Source organism: Acartia tonsa, chromosome 10, assembly GCF_053477335.1.
Source record: "Acartia tonsa isolate MP-2025a chromosome 10, ASM5347733v1, whole genome shotgun sequence".
Lineage (NCBI taxonomy): Eukaryota > Metazoa > Arthropoda > Copepoda > Calanoida > Acartiidae > Acartia > Acartia tonsa.
Genome location: NC_137269.1, coordinates 16045420 through 16073382, shown reverse-complemented (window position 1 = coordinate 16073382; position 27963 = coordinate 16045420). Strand labels below are relative to the sequence as shown.

Here is a 27963-nt window from a genome sequence, read left to right as displayed (position 1 = left end):
TTATGCCCAATAAAATTTAAGTGAATATACTTACCGTTATAAGCAAGCCATAGATAGTGGGTCATAATGTGCTTTTACGTGGAGCTTGAACCGGCTCTATTGACCTTACAAAAATGTGTTACTCCATGGCGACTTAGGTCAAAACTCTAAGAATCTATGGCTAATCAATCAATCAACCATTATAAGCTTTAAAGTGAAATTTGAAAGAGGTTTTTCAATCCAAAAACAACGGGCGCGCGGGGGTTATAAAATGTGCCCGCCCCCTTATAAAACCAAAAATTTAAATTCCTTCAAACACAGGCATGTTGCATATCAAAATGACCGCATTGAAATGCTTATTACAGATCTGAAAACCGTTTTAAAAAATATTGATTCAGTCTGAAATGATTTTCAAATAACCTACCAAAATGAACAATTTTGACTAAATCAGCCTTTTTAGGTACTTAATGAGCTCTTATTCGAACTATATTTTTCAAAACGGTTTTCAGATTCATAATCAGCATTTCAATGCGGTCATTTTGATATGCAACATGCCTGTGTTTGAAGGAATTTTAATTTTCGGTTTTATAAGGGGGCGGGCACATTTTATAAACCCTGCGCGCCCGTTGTTTTTGGATTAAAAAACCTCTTTCAAATTTCACAGGGTTTTATATTGGCCCAGTAACCCTTGCCAATGTGAAAAAATGTGAAATTCAAAAAAAGTTGGAAATCAACCCGCCTCAATATATATATATATAAAACGCTTACCTAAAATAGCAAAAGAATTTTGATCTATCTTGGAAATTTCATTGTAGGATAAATCTATTGCTATCAATCCTGAAAAAAGATAAATATTATCAAACACCGTATTTGTAATGCCTATTTTTAGGTTAAATCATGGTTATAAAAGCCCTGCAGGGATAAGGATTAAGAGAGCCCCACAAGGATAAGAAACATGATTTCTAAAAGGTTAAATATATGTAGAACAATATAATAACATCTGTAGGAAGCGAAGCACACAAAAGCAATATTTACATTTATCGGATTAACCTAAAAAGAGATATTTTACTTGATTAACTTTATTATAATTATAATTCTAAAGAAAGCTAAATAATTAATTAAGATAAAATATCAATCATACGATTACCTAACCTAAACATCAATCATTTGATCAAGTTCAATTGATTTATGTAAAAAGGTATAAAAAATTGAAATAAAATATCTAAAAATCTAAAGTTAATAATGTAATCCTAGTGTAAACAACATTTAAATCCATAATCAATGGAGGAGTTTAATCCAGATTTACATTTACAATTTTATATTTTAGTGCGCATACGTTATTGCGAAAACCAAATATATAGCTAACATATATCTTTAAACATTTTAGAAGCACAGCTTTTCTATAGCCAAGTTAATTCCATGTAAATGTCAAAAATGAAATAATATTCAAAGGACTGATAATTTTAATGAATACTAAACTTTTCAAAATAAAGTCAAAATTTCTCTTATTTGATATTTTTTGTTTGAGATTTTTTACATAATTTTGTGGGAATACCTAAGTTAGTGTTAGTTAATCTTTTGTGTAAATAAACTAAATTTAGTGGTCCATCATTTCCGCTGAGTTGTCATTTATTATACGTGCTACATATTCGCCACAATCACAATACCATAAATGCTAAAAGTAGGTGTAATTGTAATAGTAAAGTTATGAGTTTTATAAGAATTTATTGCTTCAGTAATGTTTTGGTTAATCAACGTTAAAAACAAGTCTATTTACGCTTAGGATAAAACACCAATCTATTTAAAATCTCAGACTTTTATAAATTGTCGTTTTAAATTTAGAATTCAATTTATTTTTTAAACTTAGTAGTCGTTTTACATGTAATAAATCCAATAGTCCATATAAATATATAACATTCTATCTTAGCATCTTTTAGGTAAGATAGGGGGAATGTCTTGGCCTAAACAGGTCAAATTGGAAAAATTACAATTTACAGTGTTGACTTTAAGACAAAGGTCGTAAAATCATAAGTTTTGTAATGGGAAGGAATTTGATAAGCAAGATTTGGTTCATAAATTTGAAAAAAAAACTGATTAGGTTATACAGATTTTATCGATGAATCTATAAAACATTCTATCTATAATACTTATCTATCTGAATGTATAGATTTTCATGTATATATTTATATATCTATCTATATGTGTAAATACCTGTCATAGAACTAAAGGTATGTTGGTGAATGTGTATAAAGGTATTATACTTGAGTATTAGTTTCTCAACTCTCAGCTCCACTCCTACAGGAACAAATTATTACAACTTTATTTCAATTTAAAGCTGCATATGCATGACTGTTTTTTTGTACATTGTTATATATATAAAAATTAAAACATCTTAAATTTTCTAAGACTTATTCTAACATGAAGTTAAAGGCCAAAATTTTGTACAAAAAAAGTATTGCAATGAAATTTATTGTATTTTTCTCAACACGTAAATATTAATATAGGCCAGAATTGTGTCACGGTATCACCGCCTTTAATTATGAGGGCGAATATTCACGGTGGGTGGGGACATTGAGCTGTTTATTACACTAGTCCTAAAATTTTTAACGTGACGTTTTCTTATTCGTTAGCTTTGGGGATAATTTGTGTATCATTAGTATTCTTTGTGAATGTACATCAATTCATCGATCATTGTCTTATCATTTTAGATGCCTGGAATATTTCATAGTCCATATGCGTCTTTGAATCGTCAATTTAGGCATGTTAGAACCTTTCTTTCTTTACTATTTAGAGAAAATAAATAACAGCGGAAACCTCATGTCACTACAAACATGGCAGACAAACAGTAATAGAGTAACTGCACTACTTAAAAGTATTTCCCCATTATTTAAAACTATACAAATTTGATGCAACGGTTATAAAAATGTAATGCAGAACGAAGGTATACTAGATTATGCAAAATTGAGCAATAAATAATAAAACTGCTTCACAATAAAACATGACAAATATTTTTTTGTTCCGCAGCTATTTTATAACTAGCACTGTAACTTTTAACAACTGTATGAAATAAAAAGTATTTATTGAAAAGCATGTGTTTTAATAATAAATTAGTCCAATAAACATTTATAAAGCTAAAAATATTAGAATTTAAATCTGTTATTTAAGTTACAAATTTAATTTTGCTATAGGGATGTGTAGGCAAGGTATTCTTGTTAACATAAATAAATAGTTTATTTATTATTATATGAATCATAAATAATAAACACATTCATGAATATGGAAATATCGTTGATGATTTTAATATATTCACTTTGAATTTTACCGCTTGATAACGAACTAGATTTACAGAGATTTGTTATTAAGTTTTGGCCTTAATGCTTTGAAAAAAGCAGGATTGCTTTGCGTCAAAAAATATGTTTCTGGATTTATGTATAACGTTAAAATTGTTGTATAAGTGTGATTTAGTTTTAGAAGAAAGTTTTGTGAAATTGGGTTCCTTCAGAAAAAAGTTAGCTACAACATACAATGCTATTTACGTGTATGTGTGTGTGTATTTGTCTGTTTGTTTGCTATAATTTATGAATATTGCATTATTATTTAATATTAAATATAATATCCACTGATTTTTTGACACCAGCATTGGACCTTATTTAATAATAGTCTTCAGAGCTGGATCTTTAAATCATTTAGTGGTAAGCTGAGCCAGATCTGCCTCGAGGTGAGCCAGAGGTGAGCCACCACTACTGCTAAAACTACATTGATCTTTAAAAGATTTACGGCTCGGTGGCATTACAATACGAGTGTTGCCGGTGAGCCGGATCACCAATGCCATTTCGATTTAAAGATTGATATGCGATGAGCCACTTTCAAAATCGGCTCGCTTGTGGCTCGGCTTCGGCAGATCGGTGATTTAAAGATCTAATTTCCTAATCCCTGAACGCAAACAGATAAAAAAAATAACGTTTCTAAATTCTTTATCTAAAACCGTGCGCTCTATATCAGGAAGGGAGGGGACATTGGGCTGTTTATTAGACTAACCACCAAAGTTTTGTAATAACGTTTCTTATTCGTTGGCTTAATAACTTTGGTGACTCTTATTGAATTTCGATTGGTGTTTCGTTAAGTTAAGTGTCCAAACTTTTCAATCCCTAATCGTAATCTACAGAGGGGGTAATTTTGTGTAGCATTAATGGGGATTTACCGGCCAATGTCTACTAGCCCACTAGCTCTATACGTTTTTTTGGTCTATTCCAGATTAAGTGTAGGTAATTCTAATAATGTGTGATACTAGGCTTCGCTGTAAACACTTAGGCCCCAAGCAGACGACATAAGTTTACAACGTGTCTAAGCTTCAATACTTTTGGACGTAATCGTCATTTCAATATAATAATTTGTATAATAGTTGTATTCCTGAAAGATAGTCGATGCTCTGTATCTTGTTCCCAGCTGAAATAAAAAAAATTGTAATAACAAATTAAACTCTCTTTTAGCGCATTTTTTGGAGCTATTTTCTATTTTATTTAATAATTATATGTAAGTATACAAAGGATATGCTAGATCACATAATTTAAATCTAAAATTGGATATGAAATTCTGATTTTTAAAGCTAATAATTAATGTGTGTATGGGGGTGATGAATAATTTTCCCTCTCTTGTTTACATAAAACCAAAATCAAATATCTTTTCCACTTTAAGGGTCATGAAATTATAATATATAAACAGTAGAGTCAGAATTTGAAAAATAAACCTTCACTTAAAAAAAGAAACTTTACTTTCAGTGAAGCATACAATTATACACAAACATGCACTTATGATCAATTTAAAGTTCTAAAAACTAAACAATAATTTTATCTTATCAGTATTCAGTACAATTGAGAAATTTAAAGTTTTAAAAATGTTATCTTGTATAGCCGTTTGTGTGATGCTGCTTACGAGTTTAATAGTTTATGTTGAATAATATTTATTACTGTTCCTTCCTGCAATATTTTCTTTTAACCACTTTGAATCTATCCTTTCCAGGAATAAAGAGAAATAGTTATTCCTCAGGTTAAAGGAACACTTGAATCATAGGTTCCAAGAGTAGGGTGCAAAAGGGATAATTCCCAAATCAAAAAATAAAAAATCATTTAACAAATCAGGTGAATTTTGAATTTCTTACTAAAATATGAGATTTTTTACTCTACCTCCTCTTTATATTTTAACCGGGGGTGGTAAAAATTACAACCACCCTCCCCCCCCCTCCGTATATTAAAATTTACCCCCTTTTTCAAAATTGTTTAATTTAATAAATCAAACATATTTTGTAAATCAATCAGGCTTATCATGTAAAGCAGTAAGATTTTCTTGCTTTTCCCCTAAGATCACGTCAACCACTGTACTGATAGAGTTCTCCATTTAGGGAACAACATATAGATCCAAGGATGGTTTTAGGCTATTTCACCTTTCGTATATTTTCTTTACCTCATAATATAATACAATTAGTATAAAAAGAGTAATATTTCAAAATTGGCAAATTTTTTTACCATCAGAAGAATCATCCCTCAGATGTTTGTTCCCTCCCTTTCTTCTCCTCATTTTCCCCCTACCATGTTTTTCTATATTCCCCAACCAAAAATTCCAAACTCTATTTCTGTCAAAAAATATTACATAGAATAAATATATTAGAATTTTTAGAGTATGTTTTATAGCTGTCTATAAAACAGATACAGAAATGTAAATATATTGTTTAATAACTACATATTGAAAAGTCTTTTAGACTACTCAAGGAATATATAATTGTCCTATCATTTTAAGCTTTAAAGAATGTTTTCATACATATCAAAAATTCATGAATTACTTGTTTTAACAAATGTTGACTGTCTTTCTTGGTTTTCAGAGCTAATAAAATAAACATTAAAGGCCATTAAATTGTAAATTTTAAGCATAAAAAAAAAACATTTCTTTTTTTAAATTCATAAATATACACAAAAAAAGATGTTTTATCTCTCAGCCCTACATGGTAACTTGGAAATAGGCATACTACAGGCTTTAAAAACTGAAAACCCTGGAGGGAGGAATTCAAATGTTAATAAGATTCTTGAACCATGTAATTCTAATTGTATTTGTTCTATGTAGGGTAATATGATGTTCAATATGAAAAAGAAATTAGAAAATCCTTCAGGTTACAAACAGCAATGCAGGGACAAGCCAATGGAAGATAAAATAACACATGCTACTATTTAAAAAGTAGATATTCTGCTTTTGTAATTCAGTTACGTGGTAAAGTTAAATAATATCTTCAATGTGATTTACTTTTATTCCATATGGAAAAAAAATTATTTTTCAAAAAAATTGCAAAATTTTATCCTTTGCAAAAAGACCTAATTTTGTATAAAAGCGGTTATATACAGTGGTTTTTAAACGTTTCCCTTTAATAATAAAACATATATGGCAAATTTCCTACCCTTCCCATCAGAGTTTCTTCTTTCCCATTTCCCTTTTTTCCAAGAATATATAAAAGAAGAAAACCAAAGTATAAATTGTGTTATAAAGAGAAAATTAGGATATTTAGAAGACGTTTATTGATTCCAATATCTAGCTATCAAACATTTGGTCGTCTAAAAGATCAATTCCTAAAACTGAACAGCTAAAGTTTCTTGGAATCTAACGTTTAAATAAAGTTTTGCTTTTTAAATGTGTAACATAGACAAACCCCAAACTGTCCAGATTTGAGCAAGACGATTCCTGTGACGTCATATAAAAAGGGAAGGGGGGGGAAAGAAAATCTCTTCCCTGTTCTCACATCGCTTTTGAAGAGATTTTCTTCCCCCCTTCCCTTTTTCTTTCCCGAAACGTATATGACGTAACTGGAATCGTCTTGTTCAAATCTGGACAGTTTTGGGTTTGTCTGTAACATACTGACAGACATAAACTAATAATATAGAAGCAGATTTTCAACAAAAGTTTACTTAGTAATAACAAGGATCTTAAGGAATAAGACAAGGAAAGTTTGAATTACCCAATCAAGATCAATAAATCAAATTTCATAAATCTTTAGAAACTGGTTCATTAGGCTATAAAAGTTTTCCGGAATTTTAATAAATATAATAGATTTGAAATCTGCATAAAATTTTAAGGATTTTTTATAAAATTCGTTTTTTATATAATTCATTATTTAAAAGCGCAAATCCAATTTTAGTTAATAAATTTTGACCAATAGGATAGGTGGATTGGAAACTACCTGCGCTCTAATTGGTTGAATGATGTACGTCACTTAAGCTTCTCCAATCAGAGCGCAGATAGTTTTCAATCCACCAATCACAGATGTCAAAATTATTTAACTTAATTTGTATTTGCGCTTATAGATAAAGAATTATACAAAAAACGAATTTTATAAAAATTCCTTAAAATTTTATGCAGATTTCAAATCTATTATATTTATTAAAATTCCGGAAAACTTTTATAGCCTATGGTTCATGTCACAATATTTTTGGACAAAAAATCAGTTCAAGATCGTCAATGCTTTTTCAATTTTTATTTTTTCAAAGGAAAAGTTAGAACTAAGGTTTTCAAATGTTTTATTTCTTTTTTTCCGGGGGGGGGGGGGGGGGGTTAAACACCACTTTATCTCCCTACACCTTGAACGTCCCTGGCCGGATCAATTTATAAAATTCGCTGAATTGAAGGCACATCTTAATATTGGGAATTGAATTAGTATTTGTTTTTATCTAAAACCAGGACAGGATCGCTATTCAGAGTTCTAGTTCTAATGAAAAGAAAAAGTGTTTTTTATTCATACAGATTTCTTTAAACTTGCCTAGATCTGTACATAAAAAATATGTTTTTTTTTCCTTATTTCAAATGTGAGGAGTTTCTATAATCAGAGAAGGTAGGCCCCTAGCAGCTAGGGGTTTACCTACTTGCTACTATTCTAGACAACTTACCATACTTGAAAATAGATAAACTTACCTAGATTTAGAGATTGAAGGCTTTGTAGATTTTTAAGCGCCTGGATGGGAAATTGAGTGAACCTGTTGTAATCCAAGTTCAATGATTTCAGGTTGCCCTCTGATCGTAACAAATAAAGTATAATTTCAGAGTATTGGACATTAGATATATTTTAATATCCTAACTTTTTTCTTTAATTATCAAAGATAACATTCTTGTACCATTTATGTAGATGGAAAACTACACAGAAAACTGCAGATATATCATGTAAAAAGATGATAAGTGTACAAGTATTAAGCAAACTATCATGAACCATACATATGTGAGGTACAGGGTCATAGTACAATTCTTTACATGCATTAAATCAAAATCATACTATTAAGTTTTTTTTCTAGTATAATTATAAAGGGGTACTTTCATGAAATGCATTTGAACTTAATTTAGTAAACCTGATATTTTTTCCTAGTTAATGGGTTAAAATACATTTATATAGCATACATTTGAAATAAATTCAATTTTCTACCACGTAGTTTTTAAAATATCAAGACTTGAAAATTGTCTTTTTGTGAAATATGCAATTTAAAAAGACGATTTTCAAGTCTTGATATTTTAAAAACTACGTAGTAAAAAATTTAAATTCTTTAAATATATGCCATATAAATGTAGTTTAACCATTTAACCAGGATAAAGTATGAGGTTCACTAAATTAAGTTCAAATGCATTTCGTGAAACTACCCCTTTTCAATATTTATCTTTTGTTATTGCACAACTAAAATTTGTCTAAAAAAATATAAGTACAGTTAGATTTTACAATAGACAAATATCCTCATAGATAATTTATTCTATTTTCTGTTTCAACGACAAACAAATATTATTTGGAAGGGGGGCGGGAGGTTGGGGATTGATCAATTTAAAGATTTGTTAAAAAGAAAAAAAACTTGCAAAAGAAAGTGAGAATAAACTGTTGACCCTGTAGAATATACATACATTAATTATGTTTTGCTAATTACCCAAAGCAAATATTTATCCTTTTTCTCCACACTCTGTGATCTTTTGGTGGCTAGAATAACACAGTAATTAACATTTTACATATGTATTAAAACCAAAATGTACAAATTTCATAGATCCTAACTTATTTTTTTAAAAAGATTAGTTTCAATGGAACATTTTCTTGGTTTAAAACTTATTTATTATTTTTTTTTAAATCAAGCTTATTTCTGAAAATTTGAAGTCATACTTTTTCCATCATAGGAGGGACCTATCATCTCCTTAAAATTGCTGAAAACATGTCCGGGACCCAAATCTAGCATATATGTATTATAGGAACAAAGGTATAAGTCCTGCGGTTAACAAGATCTTTTGGTACACCAACATGCCTTCATGTACTTCCTGTATCTTTTTAAAACAAGATTGTTTTTTAAACTTCTCATACTCTCATATTAATTTTTTCATGTTTAACTAGGGTTTCATATTTTAGTTTTCTGTGAGCAAGGCTTTTTTTCCTATTCATTTTCTGTGTAATTAATCATCATTCAATCTTGTGTAAGGGATGCCATACTTTTAAAAAGAAGTTAAGCAATAAACGAAAGAGTAAGAACAAAAGATATATTAATACTTTATAATATACTAGCGGCTACGCCCCCTAGAGGCCTCTAGGGGCACTTGAGGAGGGGGGAGTCGAATTTGATAACCCAATTTCTTATTTTTAATTTTAGTTAAAAAAAATTTTTTAAAATTTTTTTTTGGGGGGGGTATTTTTCATTTTTGGGGGGGTTGGGGGTGTCCCACCCCCCAAGAAAATAGTTATAAACCTTCCCGGGACCTATGAGAAGCTACTCTGTTAAGGACAACCCGATCGGTTCAGCGGTTAGCGAGATCCTTCGGTACAGACAGACACAGAGACAGACAAACATCCTGTTACTTTAGTATAAGGATTTCTACTTTAGCTTATTAACCCAATCGTTTTGGAAATCACCTTTGCCATTATTTTACAGGATTCTTTATTTAAAGTTAAAATCGATAGAACGGTTCAAAAATGCATAATAATCCATTACGTAGAAAAGATTTGATATAGAAAATTTAAAAACATTTTATCATGCCAATATTAAGTAGGTTAAAATATTATTTCTTAAATAGAAAATATGATATTTGGTTTTGGGATCCATGACGCAAGCCCAACCTGTTAAGAAGATTTTTTAACCATCATTTTTCATGTGAACAAAATTTATGAAAAAGGTTTTAAAATTAGTCCATTCATATGCTTGAAAAGATTCAAATTTACTAGTCATAATCTTTTCACATTAAATTGTTATAATTTTTCTCCATTAATTTTAAAAATATCGTGTATCAAAAGTATAGATTTCGGCGTAGAAGGTATTGTTCTTTAGAAATTATATGCCCTTTCTTTCAATCCATTACTTTTTGGGTTTTTTTTGGTTGCATCTGTTGCAAAAAACAAACAGTTCCATGGTTAATTAATACTTCTTAGAAAGCAGTAAGGTTTTTTTTATTAAAATCTAGCTTACCACTGAATCGATTAAGTTCCCCATTTCAGGGAAGCTTTAAATAGGCCCCGAAGTGGATTTAAGTGGAGAAACATCACAACTATTGGATTTTTACGTCCGTGTTATAATGTTTTTATTTAGTAAGATTTTATTTGTATATTCCTAGGCCCAAAAAAGAGTTATCACTAAGGCTGTGTAGAAAATTCCGGGCAAGCGTTAAACTCCATAAACTGAAAAACAAGAAATTATTAATTAAGTGTAGTTAATTACATATAAACCCGCGATCGTGGCTCAACACGTAGCGCATCCGCTCGTCGTCGGGAAGGTGATAGGTTTGAATCTCGGGCCGACACCGCGTCATAACTAAAGACGTTATAAATGGTTTTTACTGTCGCTATTTCAGGTGCGCGACATAAATAGTAAGAGTAGGGGGAATGCCTTGGCCCATAAACAGGCGCAACTCATCACCATGCACAGTCAGTACTTTTCAGACAAAGGTCGTGCAATCAAGGGTTGGTTGTCTGGTTGATGTTACTAAACCTAATATCCTTGGGTGTTAGAGTATCGCATTCCATTACACGTGGATGGTGCTCTGGATTCACTAGATGACCAATCAAAAAATCAAAGGAGAATTCCACCCTTACGGGGTAATGGTAAGGCAATTACATATAAATTATTAATATGAATATTAACAAATTCTGATCTATTTCGTATTTTCTCCAGTTACGAATGTTTGACTTAAGCAAAACAGTTAATAGGATTGTTTTTTTCTGTATTTTCCTAAAAAAATATTTAGACATGGAAAAGACAATGGAACTCAAAATAACTCTATTACTTATTATGCATGTACAACAATGTACTTGATATCATGTACATATTAAGAAGGAGAAAGGGTTTCAGATTAATTTGAATGTTATTGCACTTTTTACGGAGGGATGAATCAACAAAAGATAAATTCATTATATAAAAAATCATATATTTTTGAGCAATTGTTCTGGTTCTTCCCAAATTTTGAAAAGAAATAGTTAGCTATGTAAAAAAATAACTTGTCCTAAATAGTTAAAATCAGGGCTTGGCAGCCTCCTGCAAGCCTCAGGGAAATCAACACTTTACAAGTTTAAAAATTCAGCTAAAAGTCTAATCCTGACAAAAAAATTGGCCATCGCTCTATTAAATTTTTTTTCAAAACATCCAAACTAGTTTAGATTTGAGGCTTAGTCGCTGCTGGCGCTCGGCTGCCGAGTACTGGTTATTAGTCAGTTAAGAACATTTAAAATATGTTGATGTCAGGGTCGTCTTCTAAGAAGAGACTTGCAGGGGATATTAACTTAATAATAATAATGCAAGTAGGAATTCCACTAAGTAGCAAAGAAAAAAGAAAAATAATATCCACCCCTAAGTTTGAAAATGTTTGTTTGCTTATTAAAAGCGAAGCTTTTCTATATTTATTTAGAAGTTTTACATCAAATTACTTACAATTTTAATTAGACATAAAAATTCTACTTATCCAGTTCTGACACTCTACAAGTGTTAATATTCCTTTGTTCGCTTTTATTGATGTTGTCATCCTTGTTTTCTTGTTATTTTGGGGGCGGTAATTTTTATTAGGGGCTCCTTATGACCATCACCATTCAATGGTTAAGGCTTACAAAACCTTATATTTCAGGAGACTTCGATAATGTTATACATCTTAGCCACCTAAATATGCAATATTTAGTCAAAAATCCCTATTTTTAAAGGAATATCCGCCTTGAACAAGCTAATTTTATTATTCGCATAACAATATAAACACCTTATATGACAAGGCTGCATTTACTAATAATTATTCACTTATATTCCCCCCCTTACAAATTCAATACTTTACTATACTTAGAAAACCATTACATTTACGTTATAATCAAATAATATAATCAATTGGTGTGTGTATTTAATACGAATGTGCAGAAGGTTGCAATATTTTCATTATTATAAATTTCCATTCAAATTAAATTATACATAGAGTAATGATTCTGTGTTTTACAGTGCCTATAATCCACATTCCTGGAAAAGGGGGGGGGGGGGAATTCTAAAATGTAACCCACCCTTCCTGCTATCGTTCAAACTATAAGAGATATCAGGACAAAAAGCAAAACAAACTGCTGAAAATTAGGATAATCTAAATTAATTTCATCGTCTTATATTTACTACTATAAAAGCCAACTCCTCCTTCCAAACTTTACTTGTATTGTAGCTATATTAATGAAAGATTTATATGCATATTCATATTATAAAATGGAAAGACATAAGACATTAATAACCTTACTACATATTTTAACCTTATGCAATATAGAATGCCCTCATTCCATTCAAAATAAACATAATATTTATTATTGGTATGTATGTATGGCTTTGTACTACACCACACCATAAATTAAATTTAGTTTTAACATTGTGTATATTTTCAATATAGAAACACTTAACACAATAGACAAGATGTACAGTAGGTGAAAGTAAAGGTTAAGAGATAGAGAAAGCGAAAGAAAAGAAAATGGAAAATTGGGTAAAAATAAAAATGATATTACAAAGGAAGGGAAAAAAGGAGAAAGGTCATTAGGCATTCTCTCATTGGGTTTGGTCTATTTACCTGAGCTGGATCTTTAAATCATTTTAGTGGTGAACTAGATCGGGGTGCGCGAAATTTCAGCCAATTACAGCGCGACATTTTAAAAATGCCGCGCTGTGATTGGCTGAAATTCGGCGCACCCCGATCTAAATCACCAAAAGCCCTTAGTGATCAAGAGCCCTGAGTGGCTAGGGTGTTTGCTTATGGCTTGTAAGGAGAAAAGGAGAAAGAAATAAAGGCGGCTGACATTTAGAATCATAAAGCGAAGATCTGAACGATAAACGAACATTAACACTTATAGAATGTTAGAACTTAAATAGGTGAATAAAAATATTTATGTTTAAACAAAATTCTTTGTAAATTTGTTGCAAAATTGCTTAAATAAATTATACTTATAAGAACATTCTTACATTTTATGACTAGATTATAAAAATGTTGTCCTAGGAATCTTCTATAATCCAAAATTCAGATGAATAGGATACTTTTATAATATTAATTGATGTTCAAAAATTTTAAAATCAACATATTTTAAATGAACTTTCTGTAAACGAATATAAAGTTTCTACGCTTAAATGTTACGGAAATCATAATGCCAAGTTTGAAATCGATAGAACAGTTATAACATTTCTAAATTAACCATAAGATACATTACAGGCTAACGGACAGACCCTAATAGGAGAAAAGCTTCGCTTTTAAAGAGACAAAGTGAATGTGCAAAACAGAGAAGAGAGAGAGATAAAAAGATAGAAGAGAAAGTGAAATACAGTGACAGAAATGCAAAATTTATTGGATGTTAAAACTGATCACAGCAATGTTTTTCTACTGAAATGGTTTGTACGTAAATTATGAAATCAAAAATTTTATTTCAACCTGCACTATAACAAATAAATTTTATATGTTAATCTTTTTAAAATTCTTAGATTTGAATTTTAAAATATTCTAATTGCTCTTCTTTTGTTTGTATTGGTTGATGCTTGTTTGAATTAGGAATATGTGACACAAATGCATCAATAATTTACTGACAAGATATACAATCTCATAACAAATATATCAAACGTGCTTTTTTCATTTAAAGCCTTTTTCCTTTAAGATAAGAATCTAAAATTGTAATTAAAGGTTTAGGGGAGTTAATGCTAATGATGAAAATAACGGAATCAATCACACCAATATGTGAGACTTCTCAAAAACAAAAAAAAAGAAAATTCTCAACAATACACTTAAAAAGTTCATTATTTCGGATTTTAAAATTAATTTTCAATAGTCTGAAATAACATCAATAAGACAAATAATCTAATTAAAACTGAAACAAACAGAAAACATATTAAGCAAAAAATATTCGGGAAAAATGTAAGACTTGTAAAGTGACTTCATCAATCAAAAACAGTTTACCTGGCCCCAAAAAATGAGTAGGGATAAAGCTCTGTGATGTTATTGCCAGTTAAGTCTAACTGGCGGAGTGTACCTGCAACATAAATAAATATTATTTAAGATCTTAAGAATGGAGTAAACTTATAATGTAAACTTCTAGTAAGTTAGGATTAGATAGATTTTTTTACAAATTATTATTTGTAAAACTTTTATATGGAAATATTTTTTTCTCAAAATTGTAAAAAGAACTAAAATATTTGTTAAGACTATGGAATAGAATAAATTTGCTCTCATAAAACTTTGATAAAGCTGTCTTCACATATAATATTCAAAAATAAAAAGATATGCTCAAAAATAAGTGGTATCTAGGAAATATATTAGATAATATTTTTCTAAGAAAACTAAAATGTATTTTTTGGAGTAAGAATCTGGAATTTCAAATTGCTTTATTTGAAAAAAAAACTTTCATCAGTGGGGGTTGAAGGCCCCCCATTTCCCCCTTTATAAAGGGTTGATATTAAAATAATATGTTTAAGCTAAGACTTTAGAGTAATTTTTTTACTATAGACACTGTTGTTAATGATTAGCCCAGTAAAAATGGAACATTACAAAAAATCTTAATTTAAATAAAATTTACTGAAATGTAGGATTTACATAAAAAGAATAATGACTTAAAGAAGACAATAAAGAGATTTAAAGGATTTTGTATCAGTTTGTAATTGATATTCTAAAAGAACAAGAAGTTTGATTGATTTAATAAATTTTATGAATGCCCAACGTTACAACATCATCTTAATGACTTTGAGTATGGCAGGTGTCCTAAATTATGTCACCTGAATGTCTGACGCTATTTCAAAGCTGTCAAAGAAGTAGTTTTATCATAAGTTTTAATTTTTTACTGGATTAAAATTCCCTTCCTTGTTGATAGAAGCGGAAATAAGATAAATGAAGATGATGAAATTTAAGTAATTTATTCAAAATACTGAAGAAAAAATGTTTAAAGAGGGAAAGATTTATTTCAGTCAAAAGTCTTTTAAAGGAACTAAAGAAATAATCTGTCTTATCATATTTCTATTATATGATATGCTTATATCTATATATCAATCTATCTGTCTGTCTATCTATCTATCCAATTATCTATTTTATTAATTCCTCTATGTACATAGCTGAGCCTTCTATCTGTCTGTCTGTCTGTCTATCTATCTAATTATCTATCTTATTAATTCCTCTATGTACATAGCTGAGCCTTCTATCTATCTGTCTGTCTGTCTATCTATCTAATTATCTATTTTATTAATTCCTCTATGTACATAGCTGAGCCTGCTATCTGTCTGTCTGTCTATCTATCTAATTACCTATTTTATTAATCCCTCTAGGTACATAGCTGAGCCTGCTATCTGTCTGTCTGTCTGTCTATCTATCTAATTACCTATTTTATTAATTCCTCTAGGTACATAGCTGAGCCTGCTATCTGAGATGGTCACACTCACTAGGCTCTTTTCCAGCCATTCGAAAAAGTTTTCGTCTATCTCCTAAAAATAAATAAACATATATAAAACTTAAATCGAAATCTTTTAATAGGATTTTTACCGCTCAAATAACACCAACTAATTACGGATCAAGTGCAGTTCACGGAAAAATATTGCTGGTGACGCATACTTCCTGGGATTGTTTCAAGGTTCCTGGGTCCAGCAGTACAAATATTCTCCAAATTGTTTCTTGTAATGCTAGAACCAGGAACCTTGTAATAATCAAGGAAGCATTCGTTACCAGAAATATTTCATCATGAACACTTGACCCAATATTTAAATTAAAACTTTCAGATCAAATTATTATTAAGCTGTGGTTTTACTTGCCGTCCCCTCCTGCTTAAATTATTAGTATGGGTTATATTTGTGCACTACTGTATTGATTTATTATTAACATACAACAATAATTAACCCATAATACTACAATACTTAAGGTAAGATGAAATAATTAATAATCAAATACCAATACAGTAAAGATTCAGTACATATACAAGTAATACAGAGTAAACGATTGGTTTGGTAAATATTTAAAATTATGGTTTAAATTTTTATCATTTTATAAATATACTAGAGGCTACGGCCCTAGAAGCCTCTAGGGGCACTTAGGGAGGGAGGGGGAAAAGTCGACCTCATATCATTTTAAAAGTTTCAAAAGATTTTTAAAAATATTTTTTAGGGGGAGGGGGGTGAAGACACCCTCCCCAAAAATAGTTTAAAACCTTCCCAGGACCTAAAAGAATCTTCACTGTAAAGGAGAACAATATTGGTTCAGCGGTTAGCGAGATCCTTCGGGACAGACAAAAAACGCTTACTACTTTATATAATAGGATTATAGTTTTTTATGGAAAAAAAATAAAAACAATACCAAAAACGGTTAGTATTTATTTGGTACAAGTGGCTGCGCCCCTAGCATCTAGGAGCTCTGCCTGAGAAGGAGTGGGAAAGGGCAAAAAAATAGCTTAAAACCATCCCAAGACTTAAATCCGAAAATAAAATAGCCTAAAACCACCTAAGGACCAATGTGAAGTTTCCCCTAACTGGAGAACTTAATCGGTTCAGTAGTTATCAAAATCTTAAACTACAGACAAAAAACTTATTACTTTATTATTAGGATTTATGCACAATTTTATGAAATTTTATAAGAAAGGTATATCGATAATTAGGTCTTAAATGTAGGTATGTCCATATTAATCAAATTTATAAGTTTTGCGGAAGATATCGAAAGATATATATTCATAATTTTTCCGAATGATAATTGATAAATTTTAATTGCACTGACTCTCAGTATTTGATAATGTACGTTTGTCTGCCTTATTACTTAACTATGCTCCGCCTTTATAAATCTCATCATCCTTGTTACATGTTATTTGCCCCCTGTATGTATGCATACTATATATACTAGAATATATGCACATAGTTGAATAACCAACAGTAAGATGCATGATTGGATGACTAAATATCGGTATGGTTAATGTCAAACAAAACAAAATCTAGGTGAAATAGAGAGTAAAATTAAAGAAAATAAGAAAGTAATAAAAGGCAATGAAAGAAAATGAAATTCCATATAATTGATGTCTATATGTTTATGATTAGAGTGTATACAGAATAGAAAACCGAACAGAGAGTATCCCGCTAAACATAAATCCATTGTTGTATGTAACTGACTAAGCTAATGAAATACCTTCATCAATAATGATCTACTATGGGAGTGAGCAGATGAGTGCACTCTAAAAAAAATATCTAAATGGAAAAAATTAGGAGTATTAGGCATATACTATACTTTCATATAGTATGTTATGTGTATGTCCATAAAGATCTCATAAACAGCACATTTTCAGGAAAGTTCAGCACAAGTTGTAAACCATTCAACTAGTTAAAAGTATTAAAACACAATAAGGCATAATTTGTAAAACCCAGATATCTTTACAATGTTTTTTTACAGTGTGGTGTGCTATAGTCATTGGGTCAGAAGAATGGAATTTTATTTATATGTTGCTATAGTACAACTCTTGTATACTGTGGGAGGGATAAATTAAGCACAATATTCATTTATATACACACACATATAATATAATTAGTCAAGTATAAGCTTGTCCAGTAAGGATAGGGATCAATATTAATGAAAATTATATCTTTTGGCATAATTAAACTTTTAGATGTGTGTTAGCAATTAGTAAAATAAAGGGGGGAGATACAGAAGCTGACTTAGAAATAAAAATAAAACATTATCTTAATTAATTTACCTTAATGTTCTTCCATGTAACTGGTTTTATTTAGAGTATATAAAAAGTATATACACATTAATATAGTAATTAAATAAATTATAGTTGTTTTCCTTATTAGCAGTTCCAAAAATTCAGGTCTATATTCTAGTTTTTTAAAAATTAAATGGTTGTAAAGTAAAGTAGAGTTTCGATTATAAAGTCATGACTGTTTAAAGTGTCTGATTTTTAACTGTACAGATATCAATCAATGTATATATTTTACTTGCTATCTACATATTCATATATTTTCTTTCTACCTGTCTATCTATCTACATATTTATATATGTACCTATTTATCTGTATATTTATCTACCTGTAAATCTATCAATATATATATCTATCTATTTTGAACTAACCTTAACCGCTGAGTTCTGAATGAATAGATGTTGTATGGAACTATTGGCGAGTACCCAGTACTGTAGATGTGTCAGATCCGCTGGTAGTTGGGTCAGCTTCAACCCCACCAGTGAGTTTCGTGTTGTACCAATCAGTTTTACTAGCTCATTCTAAAGAAAATAATACATTTTTAATTAGAATTTTAAGTAGATTTTACTTTTTCTGCCTGTAAATTATATATCATAATATATATGTATATTATGTATAGTATACCCCTAAATCTAAGGGGATATAATTTGACCCTATCCTATTATATGGTGTAGCAAGATATTTTTCTCCTTTAAGATCTTGCTAACCATAGAACCGTTAGAGTTATCTATTTTAGGGAAACTTTCATAGGTTCTTATATGGTTTTAGGCTATTGTTTTACCCTCCGCCCCCAGATGTTTAGGGCGCAGCCGCTACTCATAACTTAGTCTTAAAGTAATTAGCATTCTATGCAACTGAATATAAATAAATTCATAAAATTAAATATTAAATGTCCAATATTATATGGTAATCGTTCTCAATAAGAAAGTTTTTTTATGAGATTTATTAAGTTTTGATAAGTATCATAATTGTAGTCAAAATTTTTTTGCATGATTAGATCTAACTTCAATAATGTTAAGAATACATAAAATTCAATCCATTCAAATCCTTTCAAATGGCCCGAATAGGTTATTTTCAAGCCTAGAATTAACATAGAAGAATTGATAACGTACCCCATATTTACTAGTTAAATGCTTTGGTAGGGTTAAACTGCTATTTTTTTTTATAATACATAGTAAAATATATATTTAAGTAAAGATTTTTTTATAAGGAATATATTTTATATATTATTCTTATACGTTATAAATTTATTTCTAATTTTAAATATTTGTGTTTTAGATTAGATATTCACAAATGATCAATCCCATTTCTAAAATATTTCAGATGAATCACAGATAAGAAATTGCAAAATAAAATTAGGAAATTCCTTAAACAAGATCAATAAAGTCCAAAAATAACATGAATTTTAAAATATGCACTAATATAAACTAAATTTACATCATGGCCTCTTGTAAATATCTAATAAAAACTAGCTAAATTGTTCTTTTTTTTGTCCAACATAAAGCTCCAACATCACGCTGAGCAAGGCTGTGGGGTTTACATAAACCATAGTTATTCTAACCTAACCCAAAACAAGCATTACAGATACAATATTATTAACTTTAAAGTAAGAGGAACCTATGTAGTTCCAATGGTAATCTGTGTGGTTAAAAAAATATGTGGTATTTCAGCATAAAGACTTAATGTCAATAATATATAGCTTTTTCGATATATACCATAACCCCTTTTTATTAAACCAAGCAGTTCCAATAATGAAATTTAAAAAGTGGAATCATGTCAGCAATGATTACTTTTTATTGAAGCTAAATAATCCACAGAAATAATAATCAATAATGTGATCACATATTGATATTATGTCAGTCATTTCTACATTATATTAAAGTGATAAAGTTGATCCTTTAAAATCATATTTTGATGCTATGTTATGGTTCCAGTTTGAATAGCTACGCTTTACAAAATGCATCGCTACGAGAGGAACGTATCACAGACGAACATTTACAAAGAATAAATTATAGCTTTCCAATATTGAGTTTTCAATTCCTCACATTTAGACAACATTCTCACATTTCAAAAACAAGATTATTAAATGGAGCCTTGTAATTGTTTGGCTGTCCCTGTCGACAGTTCTTTTTTTAATAGAAGGGTGCGCTTTGTATTGACACTTTAAGGTTTCCGGCTGTTTCTAAGTTGATTATTTACAGCTAATAGCTAATGGTCTGGGCTTAGTGCAAACGACAGTTTGGTCTAAGTGGTCCTATCACTACTCAACCCTCATTGATATTTTACAATAAAACAGCAATAAAATGTACAGGATAGTGTTATGTCAGCATTCCTAGAACGTAGATTAAATGTAACAATATGAAACTTCCCTGAAATTTGAGGATCTATTTATATCAGTAAATAGGATTCTCTAATAAGAAAAGTATTTTAAGTAAAGAAAAATTACCTACTTCTGTTTAACCAAATAATAATTTGAATTTTAGAGAATCTGATACAAAGTTTGACTTTACTTTTTGAAGCAAAGATTTCCTATAATCAGGGCAAGTTTTTCTGTTTGGCCAGAAAATTTAAACTTGGGCTACAAATTAAAAAGTTATGACAAAATTCAAAGGAGGTAAAAAATACTCCTAACTGGATATTGTCCTAAAGTAATGCATTCATTTCCCCAATACCAAAAATGTGTGTATGTAAAACAAAATAGGAATTATTTATTTGACACATATATTAAAAGGACAATGGCTTATTGTATTACCATGGATCGTTTCCAGCCTAAAGGGCTAAAATTTGGAAGGATACTAGGAGAAATATAGCCAAAAGGCAATTGTTTTTGGAAGAGGGAGGGGGGGTGATTGTAAAGAAAGATCAAAAGTTAGTCTCTTTAATTAGGTTAAAAGTTCTTTTATCATTATTGTTTAGATTTAATTAGGTATATTGTCAAGTTCTAAAGTCCTAAAATCCTAAATAGTTTTATTTATATCTATTTTATGCTGTAACAATGGCTAAAATTTTAACAGGAATAAATATCCAATAATATAAGATGAAATTATGTCTATAATACTTATTTTTATAAACTCTTACATAATTAGATTCCATATATTCCAAAGTCTTTATTAAAGAGTTGTAAGGATTTTACTTGAACACAATATCTCAGATAAATATAGTTTCAGGGAATTGGAAACTATATTTATTTCACCAGATGATTCAACAGACCAAAACCCTCAAAGGTTAATGACCAAACCACTAAAAAAATTCCATATTCCTATATTCATTAAATATGCTACTTTTTTAATACCTCTTATAAATTTGTAACATAAAACTACACACAAGAAACAAATATTAAGTGTCTAAATAAGTTTATCGCTACCATTAGTTTACCTAAACATTAAAAATGTGTATAGCAGCAAATGTATTATTGTATGTATAGCATATGTAAAATAATATTACCGCAATATAGTTAACCGTATGTAAGTAATACAATATTTTTGTTTAAACAGCCTGAATGCAAAATTAAGTAAATATACACATGCTAGTATATTGTTTAAAGTAGGTATGTACTGTAACATACAAAATTTATAAAAACAATAGGTAGATAATGTATCACATTTGATTTAGAGTTAAATAAAAGACTTGGATAAACTCAAATACACCATGGCATAAGGCATTATTTAGGTAAACATCGGTGAGAATTTTGTGTACATAGTATTGGATTTGAAACCAACACCCCCAAAACATTAAGGACTTAAATATAATATAACAATTTTTGTACCATGGTCTATACTAAAAAACCTCTACAAAAAAAACAGATTACATTTTGTATCTATCCACTTCACCTGAGTTATTCCTTGGCAGTTAAGAGCTATCCCCTGTGCAAGACGCTCACAATCACAGTTCAGAGAGTTAGATAGGTAGGGACATTGACCATTACTACCGCCTACATTAGGTCTCATCTAGAATTAAAATAATTGTGTTTATCTATATTTATAGCGTGATATGATTATATCAGAATCCATTTATTTGGCTATCCATAATCATATTTTTTTTATGTTAATCTATCTATCCACTTGGTTCATGCTTATAGGACAATAAAAGCGCCTGTTTTATTAAAACCTAACTATTTATCTATCTATCTATTTATTTATCTGTTTAACTGTCTTTCTATAAAGTTAGAGAAAGATTAAACTTTCGACATACACTTAGTCTAATCATGCCTGGGTATATGAATTTACTATAAATCTAATAATACTGCTCCACTCACTCCCCCCCCCCCCCCCCCACCAACTTTAAACTCTAGCCCTCCATAGATAATAACACTTAAATTGACCGCTCAAAGTTATTTTTCCTTGTATATTCTATCTGTTGTAAGATGGATTGTTGCAAGCCTAAGAAAAGGATTAGGTCAAAATCTGCTGACAAAAGAAAATAAGGGTAAAGACATCAATTTTTTCAGCATTATCCTTTTCATTTAAAACGGACCATTTTGAAGTAACATAGGCCTAAAAAAGTAAAAGAATAATATATCCATTGGGTTTTTTATATTTTACCATTTAAATGATTGGGGGGGGGGGGGGGGTGGGATATCCAACTAAGTCAAGAGGAAATTACTAAATATTTTTGCATCTGTCTGTATTTGTCTAACGAAGTTTCCAAAGTCCTTCTGTCACAATTTAATCAGAAACTAGTACAAGGTTTTGTAGACATACAGTGTACTGTGCTTTAAATGAATAGAGTAACTATAAAAACCTTTGAGGTATAAAAATAATTGGTATTTAAAAAGTCATATTTCCTTCTTTTTGTCTACAAAGTTCAAAATGATTTTCAATTTTATTTTTGCACAAATCTGTTTTCTTTAGTCTGGTTTTCTGTACGCTGTTCATCTATAGTGTTTTTTAAATAGTTTTAAAATCTTAAAATCTGTCAAATTATGATTTATAATCTTTTAATCTTTAGATCTGTGTATTTAACTATCCCCTTATATTTACAACTACCAAATTATCTATCTATTTAGATTCCTTTTATCTAATTACCTTTGAATTAGTTGAAATCTATTTTCATATCTTTATGTCTGTCAATTTATATTTACCTATATAATTATTTATCCTGTTTGTTTAATTATCTATACATTTGTTTGTCTATCTATGATCTATATACATATATGCTTGTCTTTCTATTAATTTATCTGTCTGTCTATCTATCTGTATATAGGTGTGTCTGTCTATCTGTCTATATATCTGACTGTCTATCTATCTATATAAATGCCTGTCTATCTATTAATATATCTGTCTGTCTATCTATCTGTATATCTGTGTGTCTGTCTATCTGTCTATATAGCTGACTGTCTATCTATCAATATATATGCCTGTCTATCTATTAATATATCTGTCTGTCTATCTATCTATATATATATGCCTGACTATCTATCTATATATCTGTGTCTCTTTCTATCTATATATATGCCTGACTATCTATCTATATATCTGTGTGTATATCTGTCTATCTATCTATAAATCTATTTACCTGTGTATGCACATTTAATGTTTGTAGGAAAGCTAGTAGTGCAGCAGTTAACCTCATTTTACCAACATCCTAAAAAATAATAAAATTGGAATATAGTAATTTGTTTCATGCATAGTGATACAAGGAAAGCTTCTCTACAATATGGTTTATACTTCTTTCCCAGATAGGAGTATTACAGTATTTCACTTATTCCTTGAACCTAAATAATTTAAATTAGGACGTCAAAAAAATTAACCAATGAGAGGCCACTATAAATTTTACCATTGGTCAATTACAGTGTATACTGACCTTTCATTGGTTAATTTTTTTTGACGTCATAATCTGAGTCAGCCACTTTTTCTATCTTCCATTTTTATGTAATAATTGATCCTTGTATAATCTAGCCTTGAAGTGTGAATCTGATAGTATATCTTCATACAAAATACCAGAGAGAGGGGACAATGGGCTGTTTATAATACTAGTTCTCAATTTTTTTTATAACGTTTGCTTATTCGTAAGCTTTACAACTTTGGGGGCTTGTTATAAATTTTGAATCTAATAATAATAATTAATAATCTACAGAAAAGGGAATTTTTAAAATAATCATTGGGGATGTATATTAATTTTTCGGCCATTGTCTTATTTCTTTGGATCCCTGACAAAATACACATATAAATACAAAGAAGATACATATTTCTCTAAATAAAAATGTTGTAATCTTTTTTTAATTATTTGCCATATCAATTTTGTTCTATTCTTTAATATATTTTGATTCTTTACAACATAAATTGCTCTGGTTAAGCACACACACAACCAATACCTTGATTAGAAACTAGCGGGTGCGCCCCTAGCATTTAGGGGCTTTATATTGGAAGGGATATATAAGGGCAGAAAAATAGCTTAAGACCATACTCATACTCATACTTATGAAATAGCCTAAAACACTCCAAGGTCTCCACGACGCTTCCCTCTAAAGGAGAATCATATCGGTTTTGTGGTTAGAGAGATTCTTCGCTACAAACAAAAGATCTTAGTACTTTATATAATAGGATATAAATATTAGGAAGAGTGGGTCGGGGTAAGCGCAAGTAAATCACATGTAGGTTAGGTTAGGGTGGTTGAAGGGTTAGAATACTATGTGAGAAAAGAATACTGTGATCCGGTTTAAAAGTATACTGTTATTTCTTCATCAAAATATCGATTTTCTAAGAGGCAAGTGGTCACTTTCTTGGGAAGGGGATATCCTCCTCTCTTACCCCCCGGAAAACAAAATTTAAACCTTCTCAGGATAAATTGGTATATTTCCTAAAGCGGTTCAGTGGTTACCAAAATCTTAAAGGTCGAACGGAAAGATATTGTTCTACTTTGTATTATTGATATTGCCCATAAAATACACAAAAATACTTTGTGATAGCTAAAAGTACGTTCTTAAATAAGATTTTTTGCAATCAATATTAACCTACAAATTATATAACACAATATCTTTCAATAACAGACTAGTATTATAACCATAAGAACTATTAATATACTTTTTCATAGTCAGAAGAGAATGTGTAGAAAGATAAAAGTGTAAGGCAGCGCCAGGCCTCAAAAGGGAATTTACCTAATAACTATATAATATACTAGCGGCTACGCTCCTAGCATCTAGGAACTCTCTATTCGGAAGAGTAAGGAAAATAGCCTTAAACCAAACTTAGACATAAAAATCAATTAGCCTAAAACCATCCCGAGACCTAAAAAAGGCTTTACTGTAAAGGAGAACCATTTCGGTTCAGCGGTTAGCGAGATCCTTCGCTACAGACAAAAAAGCTTACTACTATATAAAATAGGATAATATTATAGAACTGCTTCGCTGCTAAGGATTTAAAAGGACTTTTCTTGTAGGGAAAAATAAAAGAATCGCAGTGACAAAAAGTACAAGTTAACCAGGGATTTTAAGGCATAAGACAATGGATGGACAATACATTTTAAACATTGTTAAAACAAAATCAATCATTCTGTAGATAAAAATTATTAGTTTTAAAGTTTGGACACTACTAGTTAAGAACCAACCAATCAGGATTTGATAAAATCACCCAGAGTTTTTGAGCCAATAAATTTAATCATAAACCTTTGTAGAACACACTATTTTACAGTTCAATGTCACCTCCCTTAATGAAGTTAACAAACTATGGGGTAGAATAGTTTTTTTTTATTATGTAACAAATGTTTTGTTATATCTAAATTCCATTTCAAATTAGTTTTAGAAGGTCAGGGCGATATGGGAAATTATAACCTAAAACACCCTAAAGTCATGGATTAAAATGTTTTGAATAGGATCAGAAATAGCAGCAGTAGATAACGTTTTCACTTCTCTAGTTTTTTTTTACTTTTCTGATATTTGTTTTCAAGAATAAAGCAACCTCTCCCTTCCACCAGACTGAAGAGGAGTATTCATTTCCCCTCTCATGATTATTTTATTGGAAATATCTTCACCTTTCTCATCCTTATTTTTTGTTTCGTGGGAAGCTGCTATATGACTTATTTGTCTGTCTGTACAGCAATTATATATATTTATTTAGTAGCTATTTTTCCAGTAAGATCTTTACCTGTTTTCAAAATTTTCATATTTTTATATTAAACATATGAGTTTTAGGTTTTACTCGACCTTTGTCTGAAAGTCCTAACTGTTCTTAGTACTGAGTTGCTACCTTTTCCCCTAATCTAACTATCAATGTCGCGAATTTGACACCGAAGCAGTAAGAATCATTTTTTATTTGTTCAGTTACAATGTGGCGTTGGGTCGAGATTCGAACCCTTCACCTCCTCGACAACGAGAGGTTGCTCTAAGTGTTAAGCCAAGGTCGCGGGTACCTCTAAATTGACAGGTTAGAATTGCCTTACTGATAAAACGATGTCAGAATATACCCATTAATCTTTATAATATGATTTAATTTATTAGTGATTTCTATGATGATTAGGCACTTTGATTGTGAGGTAGGTATTTTAGGCAACCTGCATATATATTTAAAACTAATTTTGGATTATGGAAAGAAAACGAAGTAGTGGGTTTCATCGTATTTTGACAGTAGTTTTTGATAGGTTATTTTAGGTTAGGGTTAGGAAATTGACCATGCTGGATTAGAGCCTCCCGCTGGGGCTAGAAAAAGGTGAAAAGCTGTGAAAATACGATGAAACCCACTACTTTGTTTTTTTTTCCATGATCCCTAATTCTTAGTCATGAACGAAACTACATTCATTTTTTTAAAACATGCCTAAAATAAGAACCTAATATGAGAATATTTTTGAGAAAATATGAATAAATTTCTAAATTTCCATTATACTCATAAGTCTTTATAAATCCTATTTCTATTATCTTTGGATAAAAGGCTGGGACAAGGGTTAAACTATAATTTAAATAATATACAAATATCCTTTAGTCATCTTTTTAAGTAGCGCAACTATGATATACTTACAGTCCGTCAGTCTAATACATTATATGGAAAAATTTAAAGCTGAATACTATTGTATTTGAAAAAATATATTTTAGTTTGTTTTACTGTTGTTGCAAAAATCCATTTTATTTGCTATGGTAAGAAAATTATAAAGAAGTTTTGTAATAAAGTTTTCATGCAATATTACATCATAGTGTTGTAAGAATTATGGGGAATAGTCCCTTTCGTAACATCGCCCTATAGGGGGCGATTCGTCGTATATTGGGTTAGATGATTGAACACAGGGTTAGGTAATTGGCCCCGCAGGGGCTAGAAATAGGGGAAAAGCTTCTGTGAAAAAGGTGCGATGTTACGAAAGGGACTATACCCGAATTATAAAAATATTTTACAAATAAAACAAATAAATAAATTACTATTGATAAAAGGACATGTAGCTTATCTTTTCGAGATCTTATTCTTGGTATTAAATATTAATTTAGGACAAGATATAAAAACAAATACGATAAATAGTAGAACGAAGCAATCCATCCATAATTCATACATGGAGTAGTAGGTTGCGCTAAAAATCCGTAAAAGTTTTTTTTTGTATATAGTTCTTTCCAATAAGAAATACACATATTTAGTGAATATTATCGTTCTATTACTATTTTTAAGCCTTAAAACTCACACCTTTACGGATTTTTAGCGCAACCTACTCCTCCCTTGGTCAACTGCTGAAACAATTCAGCTTTGCTTTCAATGGATTATCTAAATTTGAGATACAATGGTTTTAAGATAGATTTAATCTCACAAAAGAAATATTTTTTCCTTAAATTTTCTTATATTATCCTATCCCACTTTATATAGCATAAAACCTTTCCTGGACTAATAGTAAACTTC

At 30.0% G+C, this 27963-nt stretch overlaps 1 protein-coding gene across 1 annotated transcript in view; it reads right to left on the bottom strand.

Moving 5' to 3' along the window:
- The window catches only part of LOC145330454 (uncharacterized), a 47433-nt gene that overhangs the window by 12452 nt on the left and 7018 nt on the right, over positions 1-27963 (bottom strand). Inside the window, exons 3-12 of the mRNA XM_080175088.1 lie at positions 23672-23740; positions 21988-22104; positions 18529-18678; positions 15809-15911; positions 14401-14473; positions 10574-10639; positions 7927-8027; positions 4392-4425; positions 2191-2276; positions 748-816 (exon numbers count right to left, since the gene is read on the bottom strand). Coding sequence (XP_080031214.1) covers positions 748-816; positions 2191-2276; positions 4392-4425; positions 7927-8027; positions 10574-10639; positions 14401-14473; positions 15809-15911; positions 18529-18678; positions 21988-22104; positions 23672-23728 — 856 coding nt within the window. The 5' untranslated portion in view covers positions 23729-23740. The remainder of the gene's footprint in view (positions 1-747; positions 817-2190; positions 2277-4391; positions 4426-7926; positions 8028-10573; positions 10640-14400; positions 14474-15808; positions 15912-18528; positions 18679-21987; positions 22105-23671; positions 23741-27963) is intronic.